Raw genomic sequence first — 12451 nt, forward strand, 5'->3', positions numbered from 1 at the left:
ATTATACGATTTTTTTTTCTCTTTTTTTTTTTTTTTTTTTTTTTCTAAAAGAATACATTACTCGACTAGGATTTTTCGTAATGAAAGTCATTAGGAATTTTGTGGGAGATACATGCTTACCTCCTCGCTGATCGTTTCATTTGCCAGGGCAAGCATGGATTATAGAAAAGATAGACAATTAGATTAATATGTTCCAGCACCTTTTTTTGCGATAAAAATGTCAATGGAAAAACGATAGGACAATGAAGATTAATCATTCATAAGTCAAGCCAGATAATATTTTGGGAGTGTCAGAAGTATGTGTTTCAACTTCTGACTCTTCCCTTTTTAGCTTAGAAAAAGCATCACCTCGAAAAATGTCATTTGTCTATCATCTAATCGAATAGATTTGTACTCACTCAGTCTCAGTGATCGTCTGCTCGTATTGCTGTTGTTGCTGCTGCTGTCTCAGAGCCGCTAATTCGTTACTATGTTGAAGATCATGCGTCAACGAGCTCGACAATATCCTACCACTCATCGGTAGAATGAATTCTGGTGCATCCTCCAATACGGTTGGAGTTATCTTGCCTCTCTTTAAACTTCCATACCTTTCCGAGCCACTCATATTGTCATGTTGAGATCCATGCAAACTTTGACCTCTCTTTAGGCTACCATACCTCTCAGAACCACTCATGTTCTCGTGATTTGAGTTTTGGGAATGATGGCTCATGCTCGAAGCAAGAATTCGTGTAGACATTGATAGCATGTACGGTGTAGGTGATATCGTATGATCCTCTTCAGCAGTGTAAGGGAAGAGATATTTTTCACCAACGTGATGTATCTTCTCTTCTCCCTCAGAATAATTCTCATCTAACTGACTCTTTTGTGGTGAATTCATCTCAGGATAAGGTAATGGATTTGGACTCGACGTTTTGTTGGAGGCCATCTCGTTGTCTGACATGGTACCGCCTGACCATTGACTTCCTCGAACGTCCATCACTGAGGAACGAGTTAAATTGTTAACTTTTTCAATATCATTACAATTTTATCCCATATTATTGATTACCGATAGGATTAATCTTCAGAAACTCTTTACCATTAGATGAGAGATAGGCTTCTGGCAGTTGTGAACTCCATCTCGGTGCATAAATTGGTTTTATATTTGGAAATAGTTCAGCGTTCGAACAAAGTATGTTTAGGTGTTCAGCAGGATTACTGTGTATGTTTGGAAGGTAGCTATGAGCTACTGGTTGTTGAGCCGATACACCCATGTTCCTGTGAGACCTTGAAGTAACGTCATCTTCGTCAGAACTATGGGAACTCGCAAGATCTAGGCTTCTACCACCACCTTCGGCTTGAGAACCATCGGAATCGGATTCCGAATCTCTTCGTGGATTTCTCGACTCATTCGACTCTACATCATTGATTTATGTGTCGTATAATGATCGTGTAACAAACGAATAGAAGAAAGTTTATATACCTTGTCGAGGATGTACAACCGATCGTTGACTCCTGGACGACATGTAGGGATCTCGATCGCTATTGTAATTGCTGGTTGACGTTGACGTGTGTCTCAAATGTGTATCACTGCGGTAAGGGCTAGAACCAGTTTTATTTGTACTTCGTGATGTCGTACTACTCGTCGATACTCCTACATGAACTCTTCTGCATACTGATTCGGCTCCACTGTACGTCGACGAGTAAGCTAATGCTGATCTCTGTGAAATAATTCTCGTTGATTTAGTTATCTGCTAATAAATCAAATTAGCATTGACGTGATTAAGATGTTAATTAACGTAAGATACTCACTGAATGACCATTAACATTTTGACTACTGCTTCCATTAGCCATGCTACCTTCCAATAGGGGTGCCTTTTTCCCAACGCATCTCAAAAGACTCAGGTACAAATTCCTTCTCACTCTACCATTGATGAAGCAATATCCAATCAGACTGAACGCAGCATGAACGACAATAGCAACACTGAGCAAATACGACAAAGTCGGTGACGTCTCTGAAGCATTCAAGACTGCCAAAGTCCATGTGGAACCAAGCAAGGGCAATGACGCAACGGATAACCAAAGTAACGTCCTCAGATTACCAAAACCCATAATGTGTTCCTTCAATGTAAACGCTGCTCTTATAGACATGACAAGAATACAAAAATTGACGAAAATTGCCACGCAAACTGGTCCTATCAAAGACCAGATTACAGTTTCGTAGATCGACAGCCAACAACTGTAAGTTAATACGATAAACAATATATTTTTTATTAAAAAAAAGAAAAAAAAAATGTACGAATTATTCAAGTATGGATTCAACTTACAAATAAAAATTTCCATATTGATCTGCTCTGACGCCTATCGTCAAACCAACGATAACTGCAGGCATGCCATAACCCATCGTGTAATAAAATCTCATCTGTCCATGATTGACGTCCCTCATTTCAGTGAGCATTCGATAAAGATGAATAGAATCGACTAAAGTCCAAGCGAAGGTACTTAGCCAAGCATAATGCAAACCAATTGCAGTCAATTTGCATGGAAATTCGTTGGTAACCAGTGGGCTTCTTGCTTTGAGAGCTATCAGGTACAATGTTTCGCCGAGGAACACACAGAGAACAAGGTTTTTGTGAATGCTGTTTGAATTCGTTCCTGTGCCACGTATCAAAGCTAAAATGAGCAGGGCTGAAAGTAGAAGTGGTAGGGCGAGCATGAAAGCACTGTAACTGGTAACATCCTCTAACAGGGATGGTTCAGGCACGTATTCGAGGTCCAATACATCTGTTAATACAGCGAAAGTCGACAACTTTAGACAGGAACAATTGACGATTGAACCATAGGACAAACTATTGTCCTCTATTTCCGTTGTACATCCCATTCGACTCCATTCTCCGGTTCTGTATAAAAAGAATCAAGAAATCAGATAGCTTTTGATGACGTTAAAATTGATCGAACAACATTAATTTTCCTTACCCTTTCGCTGTATTCCAATGAACACATTGTGGATTGGTTCGCGTCTTAAAATCGTCGTTCTCACTTAGCCACAATCTTACTTGTACCGGTGATTGCAATGGAATTCCAGTCATCGATTCGTAACCATTTTTGGACGGTACCAAAACTGATACAGTCATCACAGGTGACCCTACTGACACCTCAACACCCCATCTAACAGCCACCGAATCATCGAAACGTTGAGGTAAAAGCGAACCTAATTCTTTATATTGGACATAACTCAGTACAGCCTTACGATTGCTCAAACTATTTCTCACGTTCAGTTCTCCTTGTGCCAATGGTTTAATACCCAATATACTCAGAGGTACTTGTATCTTGGAATGTGTATCGAATCTCTTTGGATCTGCCATGTAATTGTTGTACTTTGGAAAACTTATCGATGGTCCGAAATGTGTAGTCGTACTTAGAAACGCCGAGGTATCAGGCAAAACGACTTTTCGATCTGCTTCCGACGGCCTTGCGGTAGACATCGAAGGATCCTCTTTGTATTCCGCTGCTTCGAAACCAAAGAGACTTTCTGAAGTTACTATATCCAATCCAAGTACTATATTACGATCAACGACTTCAAAGGGACTGGTAAAAGTATCGTGCTGGGACGCAGTCAATGTGTTCAAGTATCTGGCCAATGCGTTTAAAATCTTGTCAGGACTGTCACCGTTAAGGGACTCGATCCTTCTCCAATTTTCGACATATTTCGTCTGTAAAATAGCACTAGCTATGCCAGCGAGATTAGCTACGTAGTCTTTGTCCTGACTGTGAGTCAAGTTAAGGCCAATGAGACTCTCCTCGTAACGAAGCAATGCAATTAATAGAGATTCAGCGACGAGTAAATCAGCGCCATACATGTTTTTCGTAACGTTGGCGGCATCGTGTACATCCTTGGCCAGTTTTACAGCTACATACGTATTCAACATAAGATCTTGAGCCTCCAAAGCGGCCAACTGATGTCTCTGTTCGACGAAAGCCTCCGATGTACAATTGAAGAGATCAGGTGGTTGCCATCCACCTAATTTGTCGTCGCAAGATCTCGAAGTTTTCCCTTCCGCTGTGTCAGGACAATCCTCGACAGCTGTCATTCCAAATTTAGTCCTAGGCCACCATAAACCTTCTGAGTAGGACCTAGGGCAACCATCATAGATCACCTCGCAACCTTGCAATGTCACTTCTGCATAAGGATTTGGACAAGCTGTACAAGAACGACCGATAACACCAACACGACAACGACACTGGCCAGTTTCTGTATCGCAACGCGGTCCAAAACTTCCAATTGCATAACATCCACAGGGAATACATTCCTTTTGTCCCGGTGGTTGATAATGATTCTCTTTGCAATAGCATTCGCCAGTTGTTTTATTACAAGCCGGATCGTAACCTTTAGATTCGTCACAATGACAAGGTCCACAGACTGGCGTTCCCCACCATGTCGCTGGGCAAGGTTGATCTGCTTTTATTTCGCAATAATCTCCAGAGTATTCCGGTGAGTTACAATCGCATCTAAAATTTGACATCGAATTTGACATCGTACAGTATTCATTGGGATGTCATTAATACACGTTTAATCTATGGAAATATAATGAAAATTGACGTACCTATATCCTTTATGGAATTCCTTTTCCTCGACGCATGTACCAGTATTGTTACAAGGATTTAAATCACAAACGAGCTCGCAGCTGCGTCCAACTCGACCAGCCGCGCAAACGCATTCACTTGCTTGCCATTTCGTTACGCAAATCGATGCTTCTGGACAGTCTATGCTGCATACAGATTCGGATATGCAGCCAGTTTCGACGTTCTCTTGAACGGTCGGTCGTTGCAATACGCTTTGATTCGTACCGATTCGAAGATCTTGCAGACAGCCATCGTAGAATGGTAACTCAGTGTTTATAGATTGATCTGGACCACCAACTAAAATCCTGCCTACGTAAAGTCCTTGCAATTTCGCGGCTAACGGTGAATTCAAAGGTTTATCACGATAATCCATGTCGAGAGAAACGTGACCACTTTGCCAAAGAACTTCGAGCCTGTGCCATTCGCCATCAGCAATGTTATACCATGTTCGTATGATGTCTGTACCATCCAACGAAGCTACCATTTTTCCATCACGAATCTCCAACAGGACCGAACTATTTTGTCCAATTTGTACTGCCATGACGAACGCATGTTTCGCCCTTGTCCTTAAACTGAGTGCCGTCAGCCACGGTAGTTGAATCGGTCTAAGAAGTGGATTGAAGTTCAACAAGCCATCACCATGAAATTTCCATGGTTTCCCAACCTCGTCTTCGCACGTTGGTCCAGCGAAATTTTCAGTACACTCGCAAATAAAACCATCCCAGACTTCGCGACACTCACCGTTGTTTTTACATGGTATGGAAGAGCAAAATGCATTCTTTTCTGGGCAACCAGCGTTAGTGCCATTATCCGCGACGAACGAGTTTAAATCGACGAATATATGATCGATGTAAAGATCGCTGATACAACCAACGAAGTCCTTCGTTCTAACGGGAAAGTTCGAGGGAATGGCAGGTAAGCCACCTAATTGTAAAGGCCCTGTTAAATCTAAAAATCGATGACAGGTCTCCGTGATGAGACCGCAACGATCTTCTAGTATTTGCTCGCTTCTTCCAGCGCAAGCCCATTTTGGGCCTAATCTTTCACCATGCTCTAATGCCAAAGCAACGTCACAATTGTCTAAAGAAATCGTCACTGTCTTATTAATGTAAGACACTTCAACCTCGTGCCATTGTCCGTCAGATACACCTCCAGGTATTTCAGCTGATGCTCTGGTGACCTCATCCCCAAGCGAAAAACTAAATTGTACGTGAGATTCGATGATCTCTAAGGCCACAAAATCGTGTTTTTCGTTGTAACGACCATTGTAAAGAAGTAGACCATCGGACGATTCTGTAGCAAACCTCAGTCTCAAATGGAGCCTGTGCCGTTGTTTTAACGAGGCAAATGTAAGGAATGTAGCTGGTCCAAAGCTACGTGCTTTCAGTTCACACAAAGGAGTGACATTTTCTAGAACTCTTACTGGACATCCCTCGCAAGTAAACCCTCCTGTATTCTTAATGGTACACTGAGAACCACCTTTACAGATGTCTGGTGCGCAAGTGTTCTTGTCTAATGAGATCTGACAATTTTCTCCAGTATAATCGGGCGAGCAGGAACAAGCATATCCACCTTCCCTTCGATGACAAGTTCCACCATTCTGACAAGGATTCGAATAACACAAATTCACTTCTGTATCACACAAGTATGCTTCTCTGCTACCGGTAAAACCTTTTGCACATTTGCACGCGAAAGTGGTGACTGGATAAATCGGCCGAAAGAGTACTGTATCGCTACTGGCAAACCCAGAAGCATTTCCAAACTTCAATACGGTCAAACACTCCTCGAAATTGAGACAAGGTTCCCTTACACAAAGATTATCATCGAAGGGTAATACTGTGACAGTGGCAAGCCTCGCCAGGATTCCACGATTCAAATAAACTCGTTCTTGAAGAAATTGTGGACTGTAAAACTCGTCGGCTGTACCTGGTTCGACCTTACGAGCCGAGAAACTAACGTTCAATATCTTCCCTTGGACATTTGCATCCTCTTGAATGCTAAATAAAAAAATGTTCTCTCTCGGACAAGGTATAATGGCAGCAAGACCGTCCAAGAAATATCCTAATAATGGGCTTAGGAAAGCTTCGACCGTCATATCGTCGAGCCTAACTGTTATCGAATTCAAGAGCATCTCGTCCGTGATCAATCGTACTGACAGAGTCATGGTAGCCTTTGCTTCGTTGACACCATCAGTTACGGATACCTCCATCGTTGCTACTCGTGGTACATTTGTATTTAATTGCGGCGAAAGACGTATTTCACCCGTCGTCTTATTCAGATCTATCAGATTAGCATTGTTACCAGCGAGAATGCTGTAGACCAGCTTATCGGTAACGTCGGCATCTACAGCCGGTATCTTGCCTATTGCAGTGGTCGGAAAGAAATCTTTGAAGTTATTGAAGATTATTTGAAAATCTTTCAGTACTGGCGCGTTGTCGTTGACATCTGTTACCATAATTTGCACTAGAGCATCTGATCGCAATGGTGGAGAGGCTGCACGAACAACCAACTCAAATTTCTTCTTTGGTGACTCGTAATCAAGTTCTTCGAGAGTGACCAGTTCAGCACGATCACCACCTGGTCTTACATTCAAGGCAAAACTATTGGAATCTTCACCGCCGATAACAGAATACTGAACAACAGCATTTGGGCCTTCGTCAGGATCGTGGGCGTAAATCTCGCCCACAGTCGAGCCCACTGGAGAATTCTCAGCAATGTAAAGTACGATCTTATCGTTTTCAAAAGCTGGAGGAGAATCATTAACGTCCTCGATCTTTACGATAACTGGTACCACTGAAGATAACGAAGGTGAACCTCTATCAGCAGCTACAGCTTTTAGAATGTACCTTGCAACGGATTCTCGATCTAACGATTTGGAAGTTCTCACTATTCCTGTAGTTGGATCTATCGCGAAGGCACCATCTCCGTCATCTTCCAACGCGTATCTTACCTAAAGTATATTAGGAATTAATATAATTTTTCAATGGAACATATATTTATTCCGAATACCGTAGTATATTGAAGAAAAATCTTACCCTTCCATTGAGATCTATGTCCTCATCGGTAGCAGAGACTCTGAGGACGCTTGTGCCAACCAAAACATCTTCGGGTATAGAACCTTGATATTGAGGTGCTTCGAACATCGGTGCATTGTCGTTAACGTCCGTAACCGAGATCTCAATGTCCGTGGTGTCAGAAAGAGGTGGTACCCCACCATCTCTAGCTGTTACAGTTAACACGTAGCCCGGAACTTTTTCACGATCGAGTGCTCGAGTGGTAGTGATCGCACCGGTCTGCGAATTGATCGTAAATTCTGCTGCTTCTTGTTCATCCCCATCCGTTCCAAGACTATAAGTAACTTGAGCATTTTTACCGACGTCAGAATCAGTGGCACTGACCACTAAAACAGTCGTACCAACTGGCGCATCTTCGAAAACCGAGACCGAGTAAGGAGCATTCTCAAAAACCGGTGAAAAATTGTTCGCGTCGGAAACGTTCACGTATACCAGAGCAGTGTCAGTTCTTCCACCACTATCCGAAGCTGTCACGGTCAATACGAATCTTTTTTCTTGTTTATAATCTAATGGTTGAGCCACCGTGATCAAGCCACGTCCATTCTGAGAGGCTATCGAAAATCGACCTCTCGTATTCCCAGCAGTAATCTCATAATGTATCTTCGCGTCTTCGTCAGGATCTGTAGCGGTGACAGACGTTACAGGAGTACCTGGTGGATCATCTTCCGACACTACAGCGTCGTAATTTTTTGGATCGAAGTAAGGATCGTTGTCGTTTACATCGGAAACTGTTAGGATTACGGTGACGCTTGCCGATTTTGATTCCTCGCCTGAATCTGAGGCGATTACTGTGAATTGATACCTATGAAAATCAAAGAGTCAACTTTAATCTAAATTTTTGACGTCTATGAGTAATACCAAATCGAATCCAAGCTCTAAGCTAAGGTGCTACGAGATCAATATAATTACCTGGAACATTCTTCACGATCGAGCTGTTTCGTTGTGTAGATCCAACCGGTATCAGGATTTACGGTGATGGGAAAATTATCTGTGGACGCACCGGAGAAGTCGCGAGAAGCTATGGTATACTTAATTTGTGCATTCACACCTTCGTCGGCATCGTAAGCCTGAACTTTAAGTACCGAATAACCGATAGGTACGTTCTCAGCAACGGCATCTTGAAAATGACTGGTATAAAATCTTGGTGCATTGTCATTGACGTCTTTTACGTGGACCAAGAGCTGAGTGGTGTTCGATCTCGGTGGTGTTCCACCGTCCTGGGCCCTTATTACGATCTTGTAACTCCTCATTGATTCGTAGTCTAGAGGCTTCACGAGAGCAACGTCACCGCTCATGTTGTCGATGGAGAAAGTATTCTGGGTGTTACCACCGATTATCGCGTATCTCACGGCAGCGTTATTGCCCGCATCTGCATCAGTTGCTCTTATTCTAGCCACGATCGGATTCGAAGTATAATCTAGATCCTCTGGTATCGCTACGGAAAATGTGCGCTCGGTGAACTGAGGATAATTATCATTGTCATCAAGAACACGAACGATCAACGTGGCGTTCGCGGTTTTACGCGTCGACGGTGGGGTTGCCAGGTCGGAAACACAAAGTATCACGGTATAGATCTCGGTCTTCTCTCTGTCAAGTGGCATCCTCGTGGTAACTACACCAGAACGTGGATCGATTCTGAAGGTAGAGGTATCTTCAGCATGAACAGTCATACCGCCGCCGCTTGTCGAGACGATTGAGTATTCAACGTCGGCGTTCCTGCCGGTATCCTGATCGGTCGCTTTTACTGTGACGACCGTCGAACCGACCGGTACGCCTTCCCTAACCGATGCATCGTATTCCGGCCACTCGAAACAGGGGGCATGATCGTTTGCATCCAATACGTTCACTTGAAGAGTGGTAGTGCCTGTTCTTGGTGGAAATGAGTCGTCCACAGCCAATACTCGGAAGTAATGTACATCGACGCTTTCTCTATCCAATCTGGCACGTGTGCTCACTCTACCAGTAACTGGGTCCAGAATCAAGAGCGTCTGTGAGCGAGCGTCTAAGATAGAACTCATGGAATATCGTACTGTTCCGCCTTCGGGATCCCTAGCACGAACGGACGTCACATAAACACCTGGTTCTTTTTCCTCTTCAATCGCTGCGACGTAGAGAGGTTGCTCGAAATATGGTGATTGATTTTTCAACTCTCTCCTAACTCTCCTACCAAGATCGGTATCGTCGAGCTGCCGATGATGAAATACGATTTTCAAACGATGTTCCGCATCCGCCAAACGAGACTCTGCATCACATCTCAGATTCATAGACACGGAGATCTTCCATAGGGGATCTACCAGGCATTGTTCCGACGCCGAGACCAAATCCCCGGCTGCTCCTTCGATCAAAAAACGAGGATCGGCAACGCCACCCCACCTGGTCTCGCATTCCTTCAGCGCAGTCTGTGGTAGGAAGTCTCTAAGAGCTGCAACGAGTTGCGACGTTCTCAAGCAGACTTCGATGAACCTGTAGGTAATCGTGCGAAAGACAATTCCTTGTCGTCATTGAGACTTCACTAACGAATCATCTGATCGAATTCAATTAAAAAAGGAGAAATTAAAAAACGATTACCTTTCCGTAGTTGGCATAGCATAAGAAGCCAAGGTCTCTGCCATCCATCCTCTGGTAGCAGCAAGATCTCGATTTTCCTCACCACAGCCGGTTATCAATATCCTTAACGGCAAACTATAATAATCGATGGTTGGCCTGCCTAATCTCGAACTCGTCGAGTCCACGTAGAAGGTGAAAATTCGAGGATATTGAAGACCTTCGCAACTTAATGGCTTAGCCAATGTCACACGTCCAGTGTGGGGATGAACCTTGAGGAGTTTTCGTGCGAACCATGCTGTCCGTTCGTTCGAGACCTCGTATTTTCGGCGACCACCTAGCTGCGGTACTCCCGCCTCGAAAACAATGGTACCAACTGGCGTACTCGAGGACAGTACAGCGAGATAACCTTCCGCCAGTGTCCATAGTGCCGCCAGACACATAGGCAGTATCCATTTCCAGCTTGCCATTACACCCTCTTAATACCTCTACCAAGCTAGCCTTCACCTTGTATCTTCATCCAGGTGTCTGTCGTCCCATTCTCGCCTACGTTTTTCTTGCTTCTTCCGGGTTCAACGAACTACCATCCTGTGCTCTCTGTAATACCAACCGATATTTATTTTTCTCGAGTCTCTTTAACAAAAGTCCTGCATCTTATATCAAACCTCATGAATAGAATTTTTACAGATGAAAATGTTTAAAATTGATTAATTAAAAAGTTCACAAATGTATACTGTGGGAATACATAAGTTTACACGCATGGATATCGTATCCCTCCATCGTTTCAATAGTTTTCAACCGTCCCTACATGCTTGCAATTTGCTAATTAATACTCCTAATAGGGAACTACGAGCAACAGCTTTTGTGGAACAATCGACGCATCTTGAGATTCGCACGAGATCGAGATAGGCAAATGCGAGTTTTCTTTTCATTTTGAAAATTATCAAGGGAATAAATTCGAGGAGAACAAAATAAAAGTGTCATTGGAGTCATTGACCGTGTGTCTTTATTCTTTTATAATGTTCTTCCATTTCAAGATATTACAGTATCGCGTTACGAGTCTCTATGTAATAAGAGAGATCCAGAAAAGCCGTTCACCTAATTCCAAAGCTCACGTACTTTTATCTTAAACGAAGAGTCACGTGAAATTAATTTATCGAAAGATCTATCGAAAGAAATTTCTCGCCGTGCCCGTAATTTTTTCCTTCCTCGAAGAGTATTTAACTCGCCCCAGAACGTGGTTCTACCGAGGGAAAAACGTGGGAATACGTGTTTCCGTTTTACAGTTCTTTGCACCTTTCATCAAAGTACCTAATAGGGCCACGAGAAACGCCACTCTTATTTTATCAACCTTATACAAAGACAATTAGTTTTATATTAATTAGAAAATCGATCAAACGAATCAAACAATTTTCTCTTCGAATGGACCAATCTACTCTTCGTCTACTAATAAACGATCTAATCTAAATGAAATTTGTTAACTTTTCTTATCAATATTATTCTATTCTATTAGAAAATAAATAAAACGGTGAAATTGTAATGATTCCAAAGAATCTACCTCATCACAGTCTCTATCAAAGAATCAACAGAGCGAGTAAAGAGAATTCAGGACGCGAGGAGCAGCCACTCGAGTCGGTTTTTTTCTTTATCTTATTGTCCGGTTCGTTCGTCCCCTAAGAAGATCGCACTCGGCTAGTTGACCGTGCCGAGAGAACCTCGCGATAGCTCTCCCGGCGTCTGTTCTGGGTCCACCTCGCCCGGAGGGTATAACCGATCCGGTTCTCGCCAATCCCAATGGCCGATGTACCGGCACCAACCAATCCCTACGTTCTCAGCTTGAGAACAGGTAGACGATAGACTAACATGACCGAGCTCGATCGAAGAAAACGAGAGATGAGAGAAAAACGAAAACGAAAACGAAAACGAAGGGACGAGCCGAAGAGAAAAAGAGACAGACAGAGAATCGTAAAGGGCCGTCTCATCTCGTTTCTCTTCGAGAACGACCACAGCATCCGTGTCGATTCTCTCGCGTTCTCTTAGGCGACAAGCCGTACAAGCCGATAATTGATCCTATTTAATTTATAATGATCATATTTTCGAGTGTACATATACATGTACCTAATATACATACGTGTAGAATTAAAATGGTGAAATATATAAATATATCAATAGAAGGGAAAAAAAGTGCTATTATTCATAAAATATCATCACTAAATAATTACAACGATCTATCA

General features: G+C 42.9%; 1 protein-coding gene across 2 annotated transcripts in view; it reads right to left on the reverse strand.

Annotated features, from left to right (window-relative positions):
* Positions 1-12451, reverse strand: part of LOC124956232 (protocadherin-like wing polarity protein stan) — a 36653-nt gene that overhangs the window by 12925 nt on the left and 11277 nt on the right. The window contains exons 6-16 of one of the 2 annotated variants that reach the window (XM_047511742.1): positions 10242-10814; positions 8583-10136; positions 7635-8475; positions 4581-7549; positions 2953-4485; positions 2304-2876; positions 1789-2215; positions 1460-1697; positions 1076-1393; positions 399-978; positions 121-127 (exon numbers count right to left, since the gene is read on the reverse strand). In XM_047511742.1, coding sequence (XP_047367698.1) covers positions 121-127; positions 399-978; positions 1076-1393; positions 1460-1697; positions 1789-2215; positions 2304-2876; positions 2953-4485; positions 4581-7549; positions 7635-8475; positions 8583-10136; positions 10242-10687 — 9486 coding nt within the window. In that variant the 5' untranslated portion in view covers positions 10688-10814. Of the gene's footprint in view, positions 1-120; positions 128-398; positions 979-1075; positions 1394-1459; positions 1698-1788; positions 2216-2303; positions 2877-2952; positions 4486-4580; positions 7550-7634; positions 8476-8582; positions 10165-10241; positions 10815-12451 lie in introns of those variants that run through there. The other variant, XM_047511743.1, reaches the window with a different exon arrangement.

Source organism: Vespa velutina, chromosome 21 (genome assembly GCF_912470025.1).
Source record: "Vespa velutina chromosome 21, iVesVel2.1, whole genome shotgun sequence".
Taxonomy (NCBI): Eukaryota; Metazoa; Arthropoda; class Insecta; order Hymenoptera; family Vespidae; genus Vespa; species Vespa velutina.